Source organism: Gopherus evgoodei, chromosome 1, assembly GCF_007399415.2.
Source record: "Gopherus evgoodei ecotype Sinaloan lineage chromosome 1, rGopEvg1_v1.p, whole genome shotgun sequence".
In the NCBI taxonomy this organism is placed as follows: Eukaryota; Metazoa; Chordata; order Testudines; family Testudinidae; genus Gopherus; species Gopherus evgoodei.
The window spans coordinates 111,620,399-111,644,173 of record NC_044322.1 but is presented as its reverse complement, the minus strand read 5'-3'; the positions used below and the strand labels follow the sequence as shown (position 1 = coordinate 111,644,173).

Here is a 23,775-nt window from a genome sequence, read left to right as displayed (position 1 = left end):
GATTTTTAACTCACAAAATGTGACCAGGGAAACAGATTTGCAGTGATAGTGCTTGTAACTCAAATCATGTTACAAAAGTGGATCAATATCCTTATTCTTGCTTTGCAGATAGGCAAATTGAGGCACCGAGACCGCTCCAACCACAAACCACGCTGCCTGCTAAACACTATGAGAAATCTTTGGAATATAAAACCTACCCCCCATTCTGGGTAGAGTCTCACAAGAGGTCCTAGAACCTCTGCCAACCATTCAATAAGCTGCCACCCTGGTACCCCTGCACCACCCCAAGCCCCTGTCATCCCTGTCCCCGCCCCTTCCCTGCTCTCCCACCCCACGCAAATCCCCTTCGCACCTCCCCCTCTTAGGCAAGTCCCCGCCCCCCATTCCCATGGGCAAACCCCCCAGGCAAATCTCCCGCCCCTCCCCACGTCCCTCCCTCAGGCAAACGCTCCCTTCCCATCCCCCCGCGCATCCCCCCGCTCCTAGGCAAATCCCCCCCCCGGCAAACCCCCAGGCAAACCTCCCGCCCCTGTCACGTCCCTCCCTCAGGCAAACCCCCGCCCGCCGCGCGCTGTCCCTGGTGCTGACGCGCCGGCCGCGCACCTTGCTCAGCGCCGCTCTCTTCTCCTCCCGCTGCCTGCCCAGGGCCGGGTGAGGCGGCGGCGGGCCCGGGGGCGGCGGGGGGGTCTCGGGGTCCCGGCGCGGTGACTCCCGCCGGAACGAGGTCTCCATGGGCCGCTGCTCCCGGCCGCCCCCGCGCGCCAGCCCCGGCCCGGCCTCCCGCTCCGACCTCATGCAACCGCCGCCGCCGCGACACCTCGCGAGACCCGCCCCCCCCACAGGTGCCGTTCAGAATCTCGCGAGATTTCAGCCCCGACGGCAAAGGTGGGGGGCAACTAGCGCGAAGGGCGGAGCGGCGCCGATCCCTGGGCGGGGGGCGGTGGCTGCAGTCCCAGGCTTCCCCCGCCCTGCCCGGGCTCTTTGCAGCACCCGGGGCCGCGCTTCCCCCGTGTGCACCGGCCGGGCCTGAGCCGAAGCGCTGCTGCAGAGCCGGGCTGCGAAGGGGCTAGAGGCTCAATTTGCATCTTTGCCCTGCGCCTTTGTCTTTACCCGACGCCTTGCGAGATCTCTCCCCCGCCTTGCCCAGCGAGCCCCTGGCTGGAGAAATCCTCACAGTCAGAGCACCCGTTTTCCTGACATTGTAATAGTTCATGTATGAATAGCTCTATGAGAAAGCAGTGCAGTCATTTCCCGATCCCTGGCCTGGTTGTCTCGTTTCCATGTAATGGTTAGAATTCAAAACTGCATCGCCCCTGAGGGATGACCAAAAATAAAAAACACCTTTAAAATTGTATCATGCATGACTGACAGAAGTCTCACTGTCTGAAGAGTATCAGAGAGGTAGCCGTGTTTGTCTGGATCTATAAAAGCAACAAAGAGTCCTGTGGCACCTGATAGACTAGCAGAGGTATTGGAGCATGAGCTTTAGTGCATCGGACAAAGTGGGTATTCACCCATGAAAGCTGATGCTCCAGTACGTCTGTTAGTCTATAAGGTGCCACAGGACTCTTTGTTGCTTTCCCTGTCAGGGTGGAGGAGGGCATTGGGCTTGGTTGGTGAGAGAGCTTTCAGTGAATCAGACATGCCAAACCTGCCCCCAAAAACAAAAAACCCGCAGAAATTGGGCTTGTTTTTTGGCTTAATTGGCTTGTGAGTTGTTGGCTAGTTTTTGGCTTGTGGCTTGACGCTTGTTGGGGTTTTTGTTTTTTTTTAATCAGCTCCTGGCAAGCAGAGGCAAGGGTGGGGGAGGGAGTCAGGGGTGTGCAGTGGGTCCACCACAGTCTAAGACTACACACCGGGGGAGATCTAGTCATGTAGTGTTGGGGTTCCTAGGGATTGGCTTGTTTTGAAATGGGATTAGCTTGACTGGTTTATTGTGAAAGTCATGGTGCTTATTTTTTGGGTGAAAGTTGGCAACTGTGTAAATGTGATCTACACGTTTGGGTTGCACGTTTGGTTTAAACTCCTGCCGTGGCAGTCACATGAAGGAACTGTGAAGAAAAGAAAGAATTTATTGAGCACTAACAATTTATTTTTAAATGGTTTTCAAACATAAGGAACCACCTCATCCAAAGAGACATTCCTGATATGTGGCTTTTGCCACACAGGTTATAGACCTTGTTACATAAAAGGAGGATGTGATTTAGGAGACAAGCATCCAGACAACCTCAACTCTGGCTTGTAGTGACATCAGGAGGGCAAATATGTGGGAAAAGTCATCTACAATTAGTTTAATTTAATCTGGGACCACAAATAATAAACTCCTTTAATCATAATCATATGGTTATTGCATGGCATCACACAGGGCTGAGTTAAGGTTTTTTGGTGCCTTAACTGAACTGTACCATGCTATAACATATTTACCATGTGTCAAGGTATTATTCCCATTTTGAAATTTAGCGTCCAGAAAGTGGGGACCTGCATGTACCCTTCTAAGCTTAATTCCTAGCTTAGATCTGATAGCGCTGCCACCAACCAAAAATATAGTGTTTTGGTACACTTTCTGTCCCCCAAACCCTTTCCTGGGGGAACCAAGACCCAAACCCCTTGGGTCTTAAAACAAAGAGAAATAAACCATTCCCCCTCCTTTCCCCCTTCCAGACTTTCCCTGAGAGATCACTGTGATCCAAACTCCTTGAATCTTAAAACAGAGAGGAATTAACCTTCCCCCCGATCCACTCCCTGGTGAGTTCAGACCCAATCCCCTTGGGTCTTAAACAAGGAAAAAAATCAATCAGGTTCTTAAAAAAAGAAAGCTTTTAATTAAAGAAAGAAAAAGTAAAAATTCTCTCTGTAAAACCAGGATGGAAAATGTTTACAGGGTCTTCAGCTATACATAGACTAGAGGGACTCCCTTCCACCTAGCCTAAGTTACAAGTTACAGCAAACAGAGGTAAAATATCCTTCCAGCAAAATACACATTTGCAAATAAAGAAAACAAACAAAAGACTAATCCACCTTCTAGCTAGTACTTACTATTTTGAACATGAGAGACTGTTTCAGAAAGATTGGAGAAAGCTGGTTGCACGTCTGGTCCCTCTTAGCCCCAAGAGCGAACAAAGAAAACACAAACAGCACAAACAAAGACTTCCCTCCGCCAAGATTTGAAAGTTTCTTGTCCCCCGATTGGTCCTTTGGTCAGGTGTCAGCCAGGTTCACTGAGCTTGTTAACCCTTTACAGGTAAAAGAGACATTAACCCTTAACTATCTGTTCATGACACCATGTTTCAACCAATGTTAAGGTTGAAGTGTAACCTTAACTCTGAATTTCCTGGGTTTGTAATGTTTGGTTTTGGGATAAGTACAATATACTTGTAATGTTTTTTAACCCTTAAGTTACTGATGACGTACTCTCAACCTTCACTCCATCTTAAAATAGTTTGTGATTCAGAATTTATAATAGGATGGGATTTTAACCATATTGTGAGACCTTCTCCAGTTTTCATAGACATTAAGTGAAAATTACCTAAATGAGTCATCTCTGACAATAGATTTGAATATACCAGCCAGTACGGAGAAAAGAGGCTCAAATGGGATCACCTTGCTTTCTTTCATTCCCCCCCCCCCGCCTTCTCCCATGAGTAATTTGGTACAAAAGTAGTGAAATCTAGGGAGAGATATCATTAACATATTAGGTGTTAAAAGCACCTCTAATACGTATTTTTGTATAGGACTTGATAGCTTAGTTCCTTTACACAATGAAACCAGAAATCTGTGTGAACACCACAGTTAAATGCACAGGTAAGTGTACTTGTATTATAATTAAGGCTATGTTTTAGTCACGGGTATTTTTAGTAAAAGTCATAGACAGGTCATGGGCAGTAAACAAAAATTCATGACCTGTGACCTGCCCATGACTTGTACTGTATACCCCCTGACTAAAACAGGTGCTGTGAGTGCTGGAGGGGACCACAGGTGCTGGGGGCCGGGCACAGCCTGAGGAAGTGCCATGGGTGCTTGGTGTGGCGCAGCCCAGGGGGTTGCCATGAGTGCTGGGGAGGGGAAGTGCAGCCTGGCGCGGGGGATGCCGTGGGACTCGGGTGGGGGGAGTTGCAGCCCAGGGGGCACCACTGCTGCTGGGGTGGGGGGTTGGTGGGGGTGGGACAGGCTTCCTAACTAGTTCATAGAAAGCAGCATCCTCAGCTCCTACCTCCATGTGCTGCCTCAATTCTGCCCCAAGCCCCAGTTCTGCAGCCCTCCTTGGCTGGGAACCATGGCCAATGGGAGCTGTTGGGGTGGTGCCGGCGGGTGGAGGCAACACATAGAGCTAGGAGCTGAGAGAGGGGAGTTCCTATCACCCTTCCGGGGAGCTCCCTCCCAGGTAAGCACTGCCCCACACCCCAATCACCAGCCTTGAGCCCCTACCACACACACCCAAACTCCTGCTGCTGGGAGCAGGGGAACTATGGCCAACTGGCACTGCAGGGGCAGCACCTGCAGACAGGGCAGCACACATCTCTGCATAGAACCTGGAGGGGGAATATGCTGCTGCTTCTGGAAGCCTCATGGAGCAGGACAAGTCCCCGACTCTGCTCCCCGGCTGGAGCAGGGCAAGCCCCTCACCCTGCACCCTCGCAGGAGCTTGAGGGTCGGATTAAAACATCTGATGGGCTGGACGCCCTTTTGAAACTGTGATATACCATAAACTGATAATGGATGGTGTTGACCACAAACTGGAGAAACCATCTGTGGGACGGGAGTATGGAAACATGAAAGTACGTGTCCTTCAAGTCGAGGGTGAATCCAGGGAAGGGATGATGGAAGCCAGGGAGACCATGCGGAACTTCAGCTTCTTCATGAATCTGTTGAGGTTTCGCTGGTCTAAAATAAGTCTGAACCCACCCTGGGCTTTTGGGATTAGGAAATACCAGGAATAAAACCCCTTGCCCTTGAGCTACTGAGGAACCTGCTTTACTGCTCAAGTTTCTAGGAGCATTTGCATCTCCTGTATGAGAAGTTGCACGTGAGAGGGCTCCCTGAAGAGGGAGGGAACAGAACTGGAGAGAATATCCCATTCTACCATGCGTAAGACCGAGTGGTCTGGGTGGAGAGTCCGTCCTTTGTTCTGTAAGAGGAGGTCCGCTCTCAAGGGGAGAGCTCGTGAGGCACACACTGCCAAGCGCATCAGGTAAGGGAACCAAGTCTGCCTGGGCCACATTGGAATGATCAGTATATTACGGGTCTTGTCAGGATTAGAGGTATCAGTGGGAATGTGTACATGAGTGCTGTGTCCCATATGACAAGGAAGGCATCACCCTGGGGACTGGGGTGCTAGGCCCGCCCTGGAGGAGAAAAGTGGGCACTTGTGGTTTGTTGCTGATGCAAAAGGTCCACAGATGGAAAGCCCCGTTCCTGGAATATTGATTGGAAGACACTGTCTTGTATTTCCCATTCATGTTGGGGTGAATGCACCAGTTCAAAAATTTCATGGCCTCGGTGCAGAGTGAATAGGAGCGAGCTCCTCCTTGGCAATTGATATAGAACATACATGCATGTTATTTGTCAGTATGATGATTGATTCATTTCGTCTGACCAGGACTTATTGCCTGTACGCATTCCATACCACTCGGAGCTCCAGGAGACTGATGTGAAGCCGAGTTTCCGTTGCTGACAACTTGCCTTGTATGGTGTGCTGGTCCAAGTGAATGCCGCAGTCTATCAATGACACATTGCTCATGATTATTAGTGATGGTGGATCCTGTTGGAAGGGGATCCCTGTGCAGATGTTTTCTGGTTTCACTGTAGTGATCCAATGACTTTTGGGGGTACTGTCTCCCTTTTGTTTAGACTGTGTTTGCTAGGAGTGTACACTGTGCTCAGCCAGCCCTGTAGGCAACGCATATGCAATCTTGTGTGTCTCACAACGAACATCGTAGCTGCAGTATGACCTAATAATTGTAGGCAGGTCCTGGCAGACGTTTGAGGGCTGCTGGTGACTGTTGAAATGAGGTTGATTATTGTTCTGAACCTGTGATTGGGTAACAGTGCTCTGGCTTGTGTGGAATCGAGGTAGGCCTGATGAATTCCAGTTGCTGAACTGGGTCAGTGTAGATTTCTGTATGTTTATTCACAATCCCAGTGACTAGAACAGCGTGATGGTGGTCTGCACCATGTGTGTCATTTCTTCCTGAGTTGTAGCTTTCAGTAGACAGTTGTCTAGGTACAGGAAGATCATCACTCCTTTTCTTCGTAAGTGGGCCACCACTACTGCGAGGGTTTTCGAAAAAACTCAAGGGGCAGTGGAAAGGCCAAAAGGTAGTACTTTGTAGTGACAGTGATTGAGACCCACCATGAATCTTAGAAATTGTCTGAGAGACGGTGTACGGTAATATAAAAATAGGCATCTTGGAGGTCAAGGGCTGAAACCCAGTCCCCCTTGTCTACGGCTGTGATAAATGTGACCAGTGTGACCATTTTGAATCTGTGATTCTGCACAAATTTGTTGAGCTTCTGAAGGTATAAGATGGGTCTCCACCCACCATTTTTCTTTTTGGTGAGAAAACAATGGAAGTAAAAGCCCTTCCCCTTGTATTGAGTTAGAACTTGCTTCATGGCACCCAGTTGTAGAAGATGGTTCACTTCCTGTTGTAAAAGGTGCTCATGAGAAGGGTCCCTGAAGAGGGGCAGGAAAGGGGATAGGTTAGGGGGAAGGGAGAGGAAAAGGATGGCGTAACCCAATCTTATAATCTCCAGTACCCATTGGTCTGTTATTGCTTCCCAGGTGTGGTAGAATGAACACAGGCAGTGGCCAAAAGATTGGATAGGAGTATTTAACAGCACTGTATTGTGGGAAAGGTCATTCAGACCCTCGACCAAGACTTCAAAACTGTGGCTTGGTGGTAGATGGATGTGAAGACAGGGACTGAGTTTGAGGAGCCCTACATCTCAGTGAACATTGCTTATTTCTGTTCTGGTCAAAGTGCCATTGTTGTGGTTGGTGGACAGAGGTGTCTCTGCCCTTTTGGTATGGTTGATACCGACATCATTTGTTTGGTGGCATATATATGCCTAAAGTGTGTAGAGCGGCCCAAGAGTCCTTCATCGAGTGAAGAACATCATTGGTTTTTGTGGAGAAGAGTTTCTCCTGATTAAAAGGGAGACCCTCCACCTCAAGTTGGAGCTCCAATCAGGTGCATGCGCGCATGTGTGCATGGCAGCCGAAAGATTTTTCCCCTAGCAGTATCCATCAGGTTGGTCTGGGCACCCCCTGGAGTGGCGCCTTCAAGGCCCTAAATATAGGGCCCTACTGACTCGCCACCCCCTCAGTTCCTTCTTGCCGGCTACTTCGACAGACGGGTAGGTGGGTGCAGGGCCGGTGCAACCATTTAGGTGACCTAGGCGGTCACCTAGGGCACTGGGATTTGGGGGGCGCCATTTTCTTCAGCACCGGCTGGATCTTCAGCTGCCCTGGTCGCCGCCAGCATTTAGGCGGAGGGAGCTGGGGCAGGGGAGCATGAGGAGGGCCACCTGCAGCAAGTAAGGGGGGGCAGCATGCAGGGGAACTCCCCGCCCCAGCTCACCCCTGTCCCGCCTCCTCCCCGAGCTCGTCGTGGCTGCTTCACTTCTCCCGCCTCCCAGGCTTGTGGCGCCTAAGCTGATTGGCGCCGCAAGCCTGGAAGGCAGGAGAAGTGAAGTAGCCACAGCATACTCGGGGAGGAGGCAGGGCAGGAGTGAGCTGCTTCACTTCTCCTGCCTCCCAGGCTTGAGGGCCAATCAACTTGGGTGCCGCAAGCCTGGGAGGTGGGAGAAGTGAAGCAGTGATGGCGTGCTTGGGGTGCTCGTTCACGGAGCAGGGGTGAGCTGGGGCAGCAGGGGTATCTCAGGGTGGAGGATGGGGAGCTGCCGCAAGGGGGAGTGTCTCAGGGCGGAGGGGGGAAGCTGCCGCAGGAGGGGGCGCCTCAGGGTGGGGAGGGGGCGCGTAAGGTGGAAGTTTCGCCTAGGACGCGAAATATCCTTGCACCGGCCCTGGGTGGGTGAGTATTGGAATGGACATGAACAACACATCTCGAAGAACAACAGTTATGAGAAGGCGAGTAACCATTTTTCTTCTTCGAGAGCTTGTTTATGTAAATTCCAATCAGGTGACTCCCAAGCCTAAATTCCAGAGACGGGATCGGAGTTCAAATGTCCACTGATGGAAGCGCTGCTCTACCAAAGGCTGCATCGTCTCTGGCCTGCTGGGTGATAGCATAATGTGATGTGAAGGCATGTGCTGAGGATCATGTCACAATTCTGCATATTTCCTGGCTGGGAACACACCCAGAAGGCCATTGAAGAAGCCTTTGCCCTGGTGGAGTGCGCTGTGAGCAGGTGGGACCGGCATCTCCGCCAGGTTATAGAACTCAGATGCAGGATGTGATCCATGACGAAATTCACTGGGAGGTGACTGGAAGACCTTTCATCCTGTCTGCCAGCCACAAACAGTTGAATGGACTTCCAGAACGGTTTTGTCCTTTCAGTGTAAAAGGCTAGTGCTCTGAGGACGTCCAGCAAGTGAAGCCTCTACTCCCTGCTGCTTGTGTGGGGCTTAGGATAGAACACCAGGAGGAAGATGTCCTGGTTGATGTGAAATTGAGAGGCAACCTTCGGTAGGAAAGCTGGATGTGGCCTGAGCTGAACCTTGTCCTTATAGAACATGTTGTAAGAGGGCTATGATGTTAGGGCCTTGAACTCAGACACTCTCCCGGCTGAGGTTATTGCTACCAGAAACGCACTTTGTATGAGAGGTAGAGCAGAGAACAAGTAGCCAGTGGTTTAAAGGATGGACCTATCAATTTGGAAAGGACCAGATTGAGGTCCCAGGTCAGGACCAGTTGTCGAGACCTTTCAGGAAATGGCTGACTGTAGGGTTGGCAAAAAGCGACCGGCCCTCTATGCCTGGATGGAAGGCAGAGACGGCAGCCAAGTGAACCCTTATTGATGACATGGACAGTCTCTGCTGCTTGAGCTGGAGAAGGTAGTCCAGTATAAGTATCAAGGTCAACATTGGGAATGATGATGCTGCGCCAACCAAATTGAAAATCTCTTCCACTTGGCAAGGTAGGAAGTCAACCTGGTGGAGGGTTTCCTACTGCCAAGGAGGACTTGTCTGACCAGGTCCGAACAAGAGAGCTCCATTGGGTTCAGCCATGGAGCTTCCATGCTGTGAGGTGCAACAACTCGAGGTTTGGGTGCTGGAGACGGCCATGATCATGAGTTATTAAGTCCAGGAAGAGCAGTAAGGTGACTGGGGCTTCCATGGAAATTTCCAGGAGCGATGTGTACCAGTATTGGCAGGACCAAGCTGGAGCTAACAATATCACTGAAGTTTGTTCCTGCTGTATCTTGAGGAGCATCTTGTGAACAAGAGGGATATGCGGAAACATGTATAGGACGTGGGTTTCCCATGGGAGAAGGTACGTGTCCACAATGGAGCCCAGGCTGTGATTCAGGAAGGAGCAAAACCACTGGCACTTCCTGTTGCGTTGTGTAATGAAGAGATCTATTTGGGGATAGCCCCACCGTTGGAAGATGTAGTTTGCAGTATCTGGGTGTGGGGACCATTTGTGGCCACGGAATGATCTGCTGAGATAGTCCACCAACTCGTTCTGTACTGCAAGGAGGTAAGATGCTGGTAGGTGTATTGAATGTTCTACACAACAGTTCGACAGCCTGAGCGCTTCCTGGCACGGGGGAGAAGAGTGTGCACCCCTATTTGTTGATATATAACATCGCCGTGATGTTGTCTGTCATAACTGATACACATCTGTCTGTAAGAGGGCTCCGAAAGTCTGGCATGCCAGGCACACTGCTCTCAGCTCTCTGACACTGATGTGGAAAGCGAGTTCTGCCTGAGACCAAAGGCCTTGTGTTCTGAGGTCTCCCAGATAGGCTCCCCAGCACAAGGCTGACACACGAGGCACTGCTGACACATTAGCGAGAGGGATGGCTGAGGACCGGTGAAGAGGACCCCTGCACACACTACCTGTGGGTCGAGCCACCAGTGGAGGGAGTTGAGGACTGGACGAGGCAGAGTCATGGGGGCCATTTAGGGATCTGAGGCAAAAATCTGTCTGGGGATTGGTCCTGCTTTGAGCAGAGGGTTGGACTAGATGACCTCCTGAGGTCCCTTCCAATCCTGATATTCTATGGTTCTATGGCCCTGTCCAAACTGTTCCAAACCGTCTGATACACTAAAGCTAGCCACGACTGGAGAGGCCAGAGTCTGAGCCTGGCGTGTTGTACCATATAGGTGCAAGCGGCCATGTGTCCTAGAAGTTTCAGGCAATTCCTTGCTGTGGTGGTGAGGAACTGCCTGAGACTTCGAATGATGTCGCCCAGGGCCCAAAACCTCGTTGCCAGGAGGTATGCCCTCGACTGTGTTATGTCCAGCACCACCCCTATGAACTCTATCCGCTGAACAGGGGACAGAGTCGATTTCCCCATGTTTAGGAGAAGACCAGTTGGTCAAACATTGTTCTTATGAAGTCAACTTGTGCCTTCACTTGAGCCCTGGATCAGCCAATCATCGAGGAATGGGAACACTTGTATCTGCCACTTGTGTAGGAATGTGGCCACAACTGCTATGCACTTGGTGAACACACCAGGCACCGCTGACAGACCAGATGGGAGGACTGTGAACTGGTAGTGGTTGTTGCTCACCACAAACCTGAGGTACTTTCTGTGGGACGGTGTAATCGCTATATGAAAGTACATGTCCTTCAAGTTGAGAGCAGCACACCAGTCCCCTGGATCCAAGGAAGGGATGATGGAGGCCAAAGAGCCCATGTGGAACTTGAGTTTCTTCATGAACTTGTTGAGCTTGCACAGGTCTAGGATTGGCCTGAGCCTGCCTTTGGCTTTCGATGTTAGGAAATACTGGGAATAGAAGCTCTTGCCCTTCAGCTCTTGAGGAACCTCTTCCTTTGCTACCAGCGACAGGAGTGAGTGCACCTCCTGTATGAGGAGTTGCTTGTGAGAAGGGTCCCTGAAGAGGGACAGGGAAGCGTGGTGTAGGGGCAGGAGGGCTGAGAATTGTAGTGAGTATCCCCTTTCTACCGGTGTGGAGCACCCATCGGTCAGATGTGATGCGGGACCATGCAGGGAGGAAATGGGATAGTTGGGACCAGAAGGTAAGGCGGGTTGGATCCAGTCCATGTGCTAGTGCGCCAGCCTCGTTCTCACCTTCAAAAGGCCTGCTTCTGGATGGATGAAGGCTTGGGCTAGCCAGAGCCCTGGCCTGAGGATGGGTGCAGCCTCTTCCTGAAGCTCCTGTTTCTCCTCCATTGAACTGTCCTGCCAGTTCTGCAGCTGTTAGAACCGCAGAGGAGCTTGCAGCCTAAAAGGCTTCCGCTGCATGTCAGGAATATGGAGGTCCAGCGACTTGAGGGTGGCTCTCGAGTCCTTTAGGGTATGTAGCCTTTCATCTGTCTTTTTAGAGAAGAGAGCCAAACCCTGAAAGGGGAGGTCCTGAACAGACCTTCTCACGGCTATCACTATCGCCATAACCCAAGTTGCCACATCAGCTCCGTCCATTGTGGCCTGTAGTGAAGCTTGGGAAATCAGCTTGCCCTCCTCCACCAAGGCCAAAAGTTCAGCGCGAGTCCTGTGGCAGCAGCTCTGCAAATTTCGCCATTGCCCCGCATGTATTATAGCAGTACCTGCTGACAATGGCCTGCTGATTGGAAATGTGGAACTGCAAGCTGCTGGTGGAATAGATCTTTCTCCCAAAAAGGTAGAGTAGTTTCGCCTCCTGATTCTTTGGGGAGGGACCTTGGTAGCTCTGGCACTCATGTTGGTTAGCAGCATCCATTATCAGGGAATCTGGTGGAGGATGGGTATATAAGTGCTTGTACCCCCTGGATGGCACAAAATAGCATCTTTCATTGTGATTAGCTGTAGGGGGCAACAAAGCTGGGGTCTGCCACAAGGTTTTTGTGGTGTCAGCAATGGTCTTTATGAGGTTGAGGACAATATGTGCAGGTCCGGAGGAGGCGAGGATATCCACCTGTTGGATCTGTGTCCTCCACTACCTCCTCTGCCTGAATGCCCAGACCCTGGGCAACCCTCCTCAGCATTTGCTGCATGACCCTATTGTCCTCCAGGGCCAGGGCTACTGAGGTGCCTGCCAGCGCCTCATCTAGAGAGGAAGAGACCTCTGTAATGAGTGGCTGCTCTATTTCCTCCGCACCCAAAGGGTCCCGCGGTGCTTGGGGTTCCTGGGATGCTGCTGACACCAACGGTGCCATGCCCCTCTGTGCTGGGACTGTATACATGAGTGCAGGGGTTGTCAGGGCTGAGGCCGTCAGTGCTGATACCGTTGGGGCCAGTATAGACGGCGCTAGTGCGGCAGGGGTTGGGATGGTGGCATCAGGGAGTGATGGAGCTACCCCCGATCTTGCCGATGCCAACAGTCCTGGAGGAGGTACAAAAGTGACCTTGGCCACCGCCGTGGCCCTGGAATGCAACCCTTGGCTCCGCCCTTAGCCTTGGTGAAAGGCCCAGGGAGTCCAAAAGGGCCACTGTGTCAGGGGCTGCCACTACATGGGCCATGGTCTCCGAAAAGGAGGACCACAGAGGAGCGGTACTTCGTAGTGCTGGCAGTCCGCGCCGAGGGCTCAGGGACTGACGAGGCTGATAACTCTGTTCTGGTGCTGGGGATCAGTGCACTGGGGATGGAGACTGGCAGGACATCATTTTGGGCTTTTGGCTCCTTGATGGTGCCAGGGGAGCAACTAGTGACAGCAACATATCCCATCTAGGCAAGGAGAATGGTCCCATGAGATGAAGCAGGTCCTGGGCTGCTGCAAACACCTCTGGGGTTGATGGGAGGCATAGCTCTCGGCTCAGCCTTGGCAAGCAAGAAGGGACCAGACTCGACTGCTCTTTCTTCCACAAGGGCAGGAGTCAACGCGACTGTCACTGGCAGTGGGACTGAATTAGTGTGGCCCAACTCGGGTCTCACGATGGCCAGCTTCTTGGGCCTATCCAGGGGAGAACGACCCCTCTCCGGTCTCCTCCTCTTCTGCGGCACCACCGATTGCGACCGGTGCCTGCCTGTGGCATGTGAACCGTGAGTGGAGCCAGGACAGAGCAGAGTCTTTATCTTTACTTGGCACCAATCCCCATGCTGATCATGCCTGGGCACTTTGTACTGAGGAGGAGATATTCGGTGCAGGGTCTGCCAGTCTGAGGTCGGATGGGGGCAGAGTGCAGCTTCCATTAGTGGGCTCTTCAGGCGCTGATTCCTATCTTTTAATGTCCTGGGGCAACCTCCCCTGCAGATCCTACAGCAATTCTTTGGATAGCTCTCTCCCAAACACTTCAAACATGAAGTGTGAGGATTGCTTCTGGGCATACACTTGCTGCAGACTTCACAGGCTTTGAAGCCTGGAGACAGTGGCATGCCCCAGCGCTGGGATATCACTGGAGGGGAAACCATGCCAAAGGAAACTTAAGAACTAATCTTAAGTACCTACTAACTACTTAACACTAACTATAAAAATTAATGAATAACTATATACAGACTGCTAAATGCATTTGTCATGACAAGAGCAAGGGGAACTTCCAGCTATCGGCCACTGGTGGTAAGAAGGAACTGAAGGGGCGGCGGGTCGGTAGGGCTCTATGGGTGCCTGGACATACCCGACGGATACTGCTAGGGGAAAAATCTTCCAGCTGCCATGCGTGCACATGCACACACACACACCTGATTGGAATTGACATGAACACTCGAAGAAGAAACAGGTACCATGGATAAGGCAGGGCTCAGGAATCAGGCAAAAAGGCAGAATCCAGTGTAGCAGCCAGCCAGGCATTCACCTAGTTGCTCGGAGAACTTCCTATGCCTCCTTCTGACTTCAATAGCAAGTCTGAGCCAATCAGAGAAGCCACAGCATCAATGTTTTCATACTGACACCCCTATGGCACCATAGAGTCAGTAGATCTCTCAACAGATGGTCATCTGTGGAGGATTTCCTGATGGATTCTCCTTCCCTATTCATGCTGGGGAGCCCATTTTATTCTGTGTTACACACACCTATAACCCATATGGATAAACATTACAACCTAATCACCTTATTTAATAATTTAATCGTTATATATTGTGGTTAATTCATAAGTAATCAATGGGGGATTAAGAGATTTAAACTGTAGGTACAAGGGTGGGAATATGTAGGATAGGGGTATCGGATTGATAAGCATATATTATTGGTGTGTGTTATGTATATAAGTAAGAGAAGACTATAAAGGTAAGGCCTACAGGCCTGAGGTCTGTCAAATTTCAGCTTAGCCATATCAGGCTTTAGAAGGCTGTAAGAAGCTGACATGACTGGTTGGCCCAGGGTAACCAGTAAAGCTGCAAGATTCTCGAAGAGGTGTTAACTGATGATGATTGTGAAAATATGCCACAAAATATCCCAACCAATACTGCAAACTGCCCACTTCGCTTATCTGGATTTCCACATCCCATAAATGTTGCGGGTGCCCTGCTTTTCACAGGCTATTTTCTTAGTTCCCCTTATCTTCATTAACATTTACATCAATGTCACCATGGCAACTTGCTGTCATTGCAGAATTTCCCATGTTGTTACAATTGGGCATTTTGCAGGATGAATGGTACATAGCCACTTCTGTAGCCATACCTGCAGCAGCATAAGCTGCCACATCCAAGGAAGCCTGCCGAGCTGATTGATGACTAGATAACCTTCCACAATAAAGGACCGAAACTGCTCCCTAGTCCTTTCCAGCAATTTATTTGCAAATTGAGAGATTGCCTTCCTGTTATTATAACCACATTTAGGCAACGCAGAGCTGTAAACTCACCACAGAATTAATCTTTCTCCCAGACACCAAGGTTTTTTTTGGATCTTTTTCCTTGGGGGTGGCTGTTGCCCAGTCTTGACTACTCTTCTCATTCACCATGGCCACTACTAGTGAGCCCAGCGTAGCATGCAAATAAATACTTCTCAAACATTCTGTTCATTTGCCCACAGGGGGAATGGAGGAAGGGGCTTGCCATAGGTAGGCTGCATGAGGGCCTCATTTATGGGAAGAGTTATTTCCTGCTGTAGCCAAGTGCAAAACATCAGTTTATGGGTATTTTCCTCCACTAGCTCTACTTGTATATATGAACAAAAGCAGCCAATCTCCTGAGGAACTCTTGGTATACCCTAAAATTATCTGGTACCAGAGAGGATGCCTCTGGTACTAGTGTCTTATCTGGTGATTAAGATGATGCATTAAGGGAAGGCAAGGGAGAAACTTTCCAAGGTTAGTCCTGCAGTATCGGGAATGACTATTGCGCTGTGTCATAGTATCTTTCCCCAATCTGAACCTTAGAGTCCAAAAGTTGGGGTACCAGCATGAATTCCTCTAAGCTTAATTACCTGCTTAGATCTGATAAGCTGCCACCAATCAGGAATTCCAGTGCCTGATACACTCTGGTCCCCCCAAAACCTTTCCTGGGGACCCCAAAGACCCAAACCCCCTGGATCTTAACACAAGGAAAGTAAACTCTTTCCCTCACCAGTGCTGTCATAAACAGATATTTAAGGGTTAATGTCTCTCTTACCTGTAAAGGGTTAACAAACAGGGACCCCAAACACCTGACCAGAGGACCAATCAGGAGACAAGAAGTTTAAAATCTCGTTGGAGGGAAGCCTTTGTTTGTGGGTTTGGGTTTGTTCTCTCTGAGTCCTGGACCGGGCTAGAGGTGTAACCCAGGTTTCTGCCAATCTCCCTGCTACAGTCTCTTATCTGTTCAGAATTGTAAGTAGAAAAGGCGGTCATAGTCTTTTAATTTGTTTTCTTTTTCATTTGCATATGTGTACTTGCTGGAAGTAGCTTAAATTGTGTTTCTGCTGAAGAAAGTTTCTTTATTTATTTATAAGTTGAAAGACCCTGTAACTTTTTACCATCTAAAGTGCAGAGATAAACCTGTTACTTTTTTCTTTCTTTATTAAAAGCTTTGCTTTAAGACCTGTTTGAGTGTTTTCTCCTAGTTAAGGCTCAAAGAAGCTTGAGTCTGTATTGCCTGAGGGAGGGAATGGTAAAGTTCCTCTTTGTGTTAGATTCACGGAGTTGAATCAGGTGATCTCCTAGTGTTTCCAGGGCGGGAAGGAGCTGGGGAGGAAGGAAATGGTTTATTCCCCTTTGTTGTGAGACTCAGGGAAGCTTTTTGGGGGAGACTAGAGTTGATCAGGCGCTCTACTCTAAGTCCTGATTGGTGGCAGCCTATCAGATCTAAGCTGGTAATTAAGCTTAGGGGAATTCATGCTAATACCCATATTTTGGATGCTAAGGTCCAGAATTGGGAATTATATTATGACACGTGCCTCTCCTAGGATTTCCCTCCCTGGGTTACCCTGGAAGACTACCGTGATTCAAACTCCTTGAATCTTAAAACAGGGAGGAATGTCCCTTCCCTCCCCCTCCCCTTTCTCCCTCACCCAGAGGCAAAACAGATTCAAGCTCTGTGAATCTAAAACAAAGGGATTCCCCCTTTTCCCCTCCCTTCCCCTTCCCTGTTAAGTACAGACTCAATTCCCTTGAGCCTCAACAAGGGGAAAAATCAGACAGGTCTTAAAAGCAAAACTTTTAATAAAAAGAAAGAAAGAGAGTAAAAGTTATCTGTGCAATTTAGATGGTAAAAGTTACAGGGTCTGTCAGCTTATAGAAACTGGAGAAAAAGCCTCCTCCAGCAGAAATACAATTTAAAATACTTCCAGCAAACTACACATTTGCAAATACAGAAAACAATCAAAAGACTATAACCACTTTCTTTACTAAATACTCACTATTCTGAATATATAAGAGGCTGTAGCAGGGAGATTGGCAAGAAACCTGGTTGCACGTCTAGTCCCTTCCAGGACCCAGAGAGAACAAAGCAAAACCCAAAAAAACACAAAGGTTTCCCTCCACCGAGATTTGAAAGTATCTTGTCTCCTGATTGGTCCCCTGGTCAGGTGTTTGGTTCCCTGTTTGTTAACCCTTTACAGGTAAAACAGACACTATCCCTTAACTAGCTGTTTATGACACGCTGACATGGGAGGGAAGTCCAGTAATAGAGTCGACAGGTTGATTGGTACCAACTATCACAGGCCTCTCAGTACCAGCAGCCAAAGGCTCTCTCCTACAGATTCAGCTCTTGAGAGAGAGTGGCAATGTTGATCTGGGTGCTGGAGCATCCCCCAGGCCATCCAGTATGGTCAGCAACAAAGCTGGAATGATACCGGGCCCCAGTTATGCCTGGCCCGAAAGTCCCAATCCCTGGCTCTATTCTTCTCAAAGATCTCCATTTGTAAGTAGGAGAACGGGACCTGGAGGGAGCCCTGGACTCTCGATAGTGAGACTCAAGGCCCCACTTCAGATTCTGCTGAAGTGGAATATTCTGAAAACCAAGGTGGTGCAGTACTGAGGGTGAGAGGAGCTCTTGGAGATCATGATCAGGATCTATGCTGGGAATGCAGCAGCAGAGGAAGCATGGTTAGCTTCCTAGCTGCTGGTTCCATGCAAAAGGTGGAGCTAGCACCAAAGCGGAGGATGATGAAGAAAGCAGTACTGGGCATATGATTGGTGGGCTGACAGTAGAATGCGGTCTATACACTTTTCATCTCAAAGCTGTTAACAGGAACGTTTTTTTTCTCTCTCTCTCTCTCACTCACACACACACTCTCTCTCTCTCTCAAATTAAAATGTGTCTTCTTCCAGGACTACCAAGTAATCATCCCAAAATATCAACCTTACCTTTGAATGTTGTTTTTCAGTTTCTTGCAAGCAACAGAAAAATAATATCCCTGTAAGTTTATCACTTATGTCTTCTTTACCCAGAAAAGCAAAACACTGATTGCTTATGCATGCTAGGGTGCGGGGGAGAGGATTAGGGGACAGTGGCTGGGTATGTGTCTGAATAAGGGAGAAAATGTGTCTAATCATGAGAGGTGAGCAGTGTGAGTGTGTACTGGAGAAGAGTGTGTGGGGGGGAAGGCTAATGGGGATTGTGAATGACTGATGGTGCGTATAGATGGTGATGTTTATTTTTTCCTTAAAAAAATAAACACCTTAGTAGGAGCCAGGTTCGAATCTTTAGAGCAACTGTATTTCAATTTTTTAAAAAAAAAATCCTTACAAATGATTTATTAATTTTAACTATTTTTGGAATGTGGCTTTACTTTGCACAATTTATACTTCAGCAATGATTACCAACTTGGTTAAAAAACACACCAAGATATATAGCATCCAAAGTGCAATACATGGGATAAAGAAGTCACCTATGATAACATATTCTAAAATGATTAATTTATTGCACAAAAATAAGATTCCTACTTTTACCAAGTATTTCCAACCTCTATTTCTATACAGACAAATTGACAGTTGATGACAGCAGTAACAGCTTTTCTGGCAGAGCCAGGTCCCCCAGATTCTTATTGAGAAGGCAGCCTCTGCTGCTTTGATATAAAATGCTCTTGCTATTTTGAAGGGAAGGCAAAAAACCAAAACCAAACAAAAAACCAGTTGAGAAAAAAACATCAGCCTGCAGCTGGAGGAGAGCAGTAGCTCAGCTGACAGTTGTGTTAAAATAGGAGAGGAACTGAACATTCAACTGCCTCCTTTACAAAACACTTTTAAAAGTATGTATGTGAACATGAGATTATGAACTCTCCCTTTCTGACTTAAGAATTCCCCCTAAGAAAAAGCTCAAAAATGTATTTTTTTTAAAAAAGATCTCTATATGATGTGCCTATCCATTGCCCTAGGCACATGTACATTAAAAACCTTCACAAGACTTTTCACCTCCTCACCCATTCAGCGGAACAAAATTAACTACATACAAAATTCCCATCTTTCTTTCCTCACCCCACCCAGCCTTCCCCCGGCAAAATACCCTTCCTCCTCAAGAGTTTAGTAGAATAGATAGGCTTTGTAGCACATCTCGAAGATGAAAAGATTCTGACTAGTCTGAGGCAATGTGCGCATTGAGTGAAAGCAAGATCCAGACCGTAGGGCCCTTCTTAAGAATGCCCAACCAACAGGAGCTTCCTGTCTGTCTGAACTGATGAGGTGTTACACAGTTCCTACATACCAAAGAAATAGGAGCTAGTAACCCTTCCTGCAACAGGCTCTCCTGGTGTTTGACCTTTTCTTCTTCTATACGGTGCCCCTGCTGTGTGGTTTCCATGTCCAATGCCCACTGAACAGGGGCTCTTTTGTTTTCTTTTTTACCACTGGGTACCCCACTTCAACACATTTTTAGGCCAATTTCCTAGCCCAACTTCAGGCGAACTTCTGGAATTCTTCCCTCATGACAGCTAGGATTCATAGCACCCGCAATCCAAACAAGAACAATCTGTAACTTCCTTTAACTGCCAGTAGAGGGCACTAAGGATATGAGCATCCTACTCAGAGGAAGATGCCCTAGAAGGAGTTTCAGAGGGTATCAGATGCAGAGGATTCCCATCCCACATCCTTTGTTCAGCTGGACCAACCAGATTCAGTCCTTGTTGAGAGAGGGAGTTTTCCCCAGTTACAGTTATTGGCGATACTCTGTGCCACATCAAGTTTGTGCCAGATCATCTTCACCAATCTATTGTTACCAGCGCTAGCTAAAAAAGCTAGCATGGGTATGCCTATCATTCTACATTCACCCTTTCATTTTGCAGTGAGGACACACCCAAAAAAAAAAAAAACCAGCATGAGGGAAAACTGCGTCGCTCAAGGTTTAGTTTTTAAATAAATAAAAATTATTTCTCTTCAGAAGCAAGAGCATAAGGGAAAGGGGAGAAAAACCTAAAGCTCCCCACAGAGAAAAGGTCCAAAAACCAAAGGAAAATGCTTATCTATTGCACAGAGATGTAAAAATATCTACCATATGTGATGAGTGTTTTTCATCTATAGATCTTAAAGCTCTTTACCAAGGAGGTAAGTATCAATATCCTCAACTTTTCAAAGTGCTATGGAAAGATCAAGTAATATATAGCATTTAACTAACAGCACTAATAATAGTCTTCCAGTGTTCTTTTTTTTCCCCCACATCTTACTTTGATAACTACGAAACATATGATATGTCAGGTAGTTTTATTGTTTTTTCCCCCTAAAAGCACTGTCAGAAATGATTGACTTTATTCCAACATAATGTTTAAGGTGGCTTGTTAACCAGATTTATAATTGATATCAAATGATATTTTAAGCCTGTTACTTGATTCTGATGACTAAAAAGCGAATTAATCACCTTTCTATCTGAGGAAAAAGAACATGTAACATATTTGCTGGTTCCTGAGCTTTGAAGTACTCAAAACATCTGGACTGCTACACTATTTTTCTTCTTCTCTTCATGCGGATTTTCACTTCTATACATTATCAAACACAAAAAACTGTTAAAATTTAGCCAGGGTTGCTGAACTTAATTAACAAAACACAGATAAGCTAAAATTAAAGGCTATCCTGAATTAAACTACTTAAACTTAACCCTCCCCTTCCCCCCCAAATATGCACAAATTTTATGGCAAGTAAGGATAAGGAAGAAGAGAGGGGAGACATTTATACAAAACATGGTTAGTATCCATTTTAAGCAGGAGCACAGAATGGCCCTACTTAGTTTATTGGATGGAGAAATCATTTCTGTTCATAAAACACAAGGTTGTTAATTGTAAATAGTGATGCACAGAGTGGATTCAAAAATAAAATACCACAGACTTAGAAATTTTTAAAGTACTGTACACACACTATTTAGTTCTTTACCTTGACAAAATAACCAAGTGAAATGTAAAGAGAATTTCTACAGCCTTATAATCAGCACATTCTGCTTTGCTTATAATCAAGCTAACTTTTGAAAATAATAGCTCAGAATGTCACTGATTTCCAAAAACTGTATCAGATGTATATATTAAAATATTTATGATATTCTGAATATTTGTGCCATTCACATTTGTTGCCTGATCAGCTTTCCCAAAGCAGTTTTGCTTACACTTATCTTCCAGTAGTACAGTACAGATGACAAGATTAAACAATTATAAAAAATAGGACAAAACAAAACCCATAATATCCATTACCCATGCTTAAAAAGCTTTGACATCAATTTAATATATATCAAATTAGATTCAGCTGATAAAAATTGCTCTCCACAAATGCATGTACAGGCTGAACAAAATAATGGATACTGTTCAAATTATTCCTGTTTTAAAAGAATAAAATATTATGTTAGCAACAAAACCCTAGTTATTTTTGAGTGTTCCTCAGAGATAGGTTGAAAATTTAGAAGCCACAATCATACTACAGTAGCCCTTGGCTACTCAATTTGATGAATATCGTACATTACTTCATTTTCAGGACATATTTTCAAAGTTTCACAGTCTTAAGAGCAGTCACAGGGTACAGTAACCAGTTTTAAAAACATAACATAAGAATTTCACCTTTTACTCCATTATGTAAGATTATTTTGTAGAAATGATAAAATTGGAAATAGTCTGTTGGTAATGAATATTTTTTAACATTCTTAAGGCAGACATTACTTCTCTGGTGTTAAGCATAAAGAAGTAGTTGGGATTTGTATAAAAATAGCAAATTCCTGAATGCATGACACAGCAACAAAAAAGCTAAATCAAAATGTTTTACACTTTTACAAAATGAGATCTGTACCAGTGTTAGTCATGAACTATGGTCTGACATGGATGTTTCTAACATCATATCACTTTCATTCATTTCAATCTCAAAGGTTTCTTCTAATGGACGAGTAGTATCTGCAGTTTTCCTTTGATTTGATGTTTCCAGTGTCACAATACCACTTTCATCCAGAGTTTGTCTTTCTATATCAAATTCCCTGAAATCCCAGGGAGGTGAAATAATGTTCTTTAATGTCTTCATAGTGTGCACATCAAAGTCATAACATCTTAATTTGTCCTTAATTTCTGTTCCTAAAAAGAAATGTTATTAGTTACTGTTCAAATGAACATCCCCAAGATTTCACGTCTCATAAAATACTTAGTTTACCAGCAAATAATCACTCCACTTATACACCCACAGACCACTGAAAAGAAAGTCTATAAGCTTTATGCTTTGTGCACTAGAACCGGTAGTAGGCAATCTCCTGTCTTAAAAAGACCCACGGTATCTCAATATATTGAGTACAATTCAGCTTCACTTTTACAAGCTGACCTCTTTCTGTTAAACTATTTCCTGTCCAGTCGCTTAAGTCAGTTTTAACCATATATAGCTCAATTGTAGCCTTTAGTCAAATAACTGTATAGTACATCAGAATATATCAACTGACTATATGTGCAATAAGCCCTAACATTTAGAGGAAATGTATTTTCAATTGCTTTTCACACTGCCAAACCAATTTGTTGGAATGACAACACAGACATTACTTCCTAATTGGCTTCAGTCTCATTAACATGCTTCACGGTGTACTAACTCTATTATTCACCATGGAGAAATGAACAACTCCAGTGAAACAGAAAAATATGTACAACTAGGAAGCTGTGTGATAAAAATTGCTTCCATACTGCATAAATATCTCAAACTTTGGCAGCATGGGGGGCTTCATTACCTCATATGGGACCATCTTCCTATTTTTAAAGCATTGTTTTTTGTTGTTTTTTTGGGGGGCGGGCGGGGGGGTATGCATCCCTACTGCTTCTATAGGGGACAAGTGTGATATTCATTCACTACCACAAGGATGTGTTAGCCAGAGATTCCCTACATAAATTTATCTGATGTATCATTTGTGAGCAACTCCTACAGATAATATTGCTCTTAAATATTGATCACCCCCCCATCTTTAAACTGTGACAAGCAATTTTTATTTAAAGAAACAGTCACTGTTTTGCTAATAAAAAGACATGTATTTTTCGTTTTTTTTTAATCCTTTCCTATCTTCACACAATTACACTTTTGTAATTTTCAATCAAGAATTCTCCTCTGTCTTGATACTTACAAAAAACACTTGACAGTGGCTAGAAAGCTGATGTGCTGTGATCATCAGTTCAAATAGATTCCTGGTCAGTAATGAGGAAAAAATTACCACCTAAAAGTTGCTTGGTGAAATGAGTGGGTAGCCTCAGTCCTGTTCTTAGTGGACAGAACATTAAAAAAACCCATTATTACTGACAGTCCTACTGAAAGACTGAAGTGTCCAAGGATTAAATGAGCAGAGAAACTGAACTCTCTCTTCATCCTTTAGAGATGGTCCGTTCCCAGTAAGCAGCAAGCAGTCTGAACACATTTTCCAGTCTTCTCTCCTTACCCCCCTCTGTATCTCCAATCACGAAGACCTCAAGTTTAAAGCAGTCTCTATCTTCTCCATATTCCACCTTTAAACACATTTCTTCTACGAATCAGAATCACAGAAACGTAGGAATTGAAGAAACCTATATTGGTCATATAGTTCAGTCCTCTGCACAGAGGCAGGACAAAGTATTATCTAGACCATCCCTGACAGATGTTTGTGCAATATCTGTAATTTTTAAGAATGGACTAGACAATCTCCTGAGGTAATTTGTTCCAGTGCTTAACTACACTTAAAGTTAGGAAGTAAACAGTGAGGTGGCAAAGTTTGCAGACGATACTAAACTGCTCAAGACAGTTAAGACCAAAGCAGACTGTGAAGAACTTCAAAAAGATCTCACAAAACTAAGTGATTGGGCAACAAAATGGCAAATAAAATTTAATGTAGATAAATGTAAAGTAATGCAATTGGGAAAAATAACCCCAACTATACATACAATATGATCAGGTCTAATT

General features: G+C 46.4%; 2 protein-coding genes across 2 annotated transcripts in view; both read right to left on the bottom strand.

Moving 5' to 3' along the window:
• The window catches only part of UPF3A (UPF3A regulator of nonsense mediated mRNA decay), a 54,382-nt gene extending 53,587 nt beyond the window's left edge, over window positions 1-795 (bottom strand). Inside the window, exon 1 of the mRNA XM_030546090.1 lies at window positions 604-795. Within this exon, the coding sequence (XP_030401950.1) occupies window positions 604-795 (192 nt within the window). The remainder of the gene's footprint in view (window positions 1-603) is intronic.
• An 18,445-nt stretch (window positions 796-19,240) lies between these two features.
• Window positions 19,241-23,775, bottom strand: part of CDC16 (cell division cycle 16) — a 77,550-nt gene continuing 73,015 nt past the window's right edge. Inside the window, 1 exon segment of the mRNA XM_030569187.1 lies at window positions 19,241-21,947. Within this exon segment, the coding sequence (XP_030425047.1) occupies window positions 21,682-21,947 (266 nt within the window). The 3' untranslated portion in view covers window positions 19,241-21,681.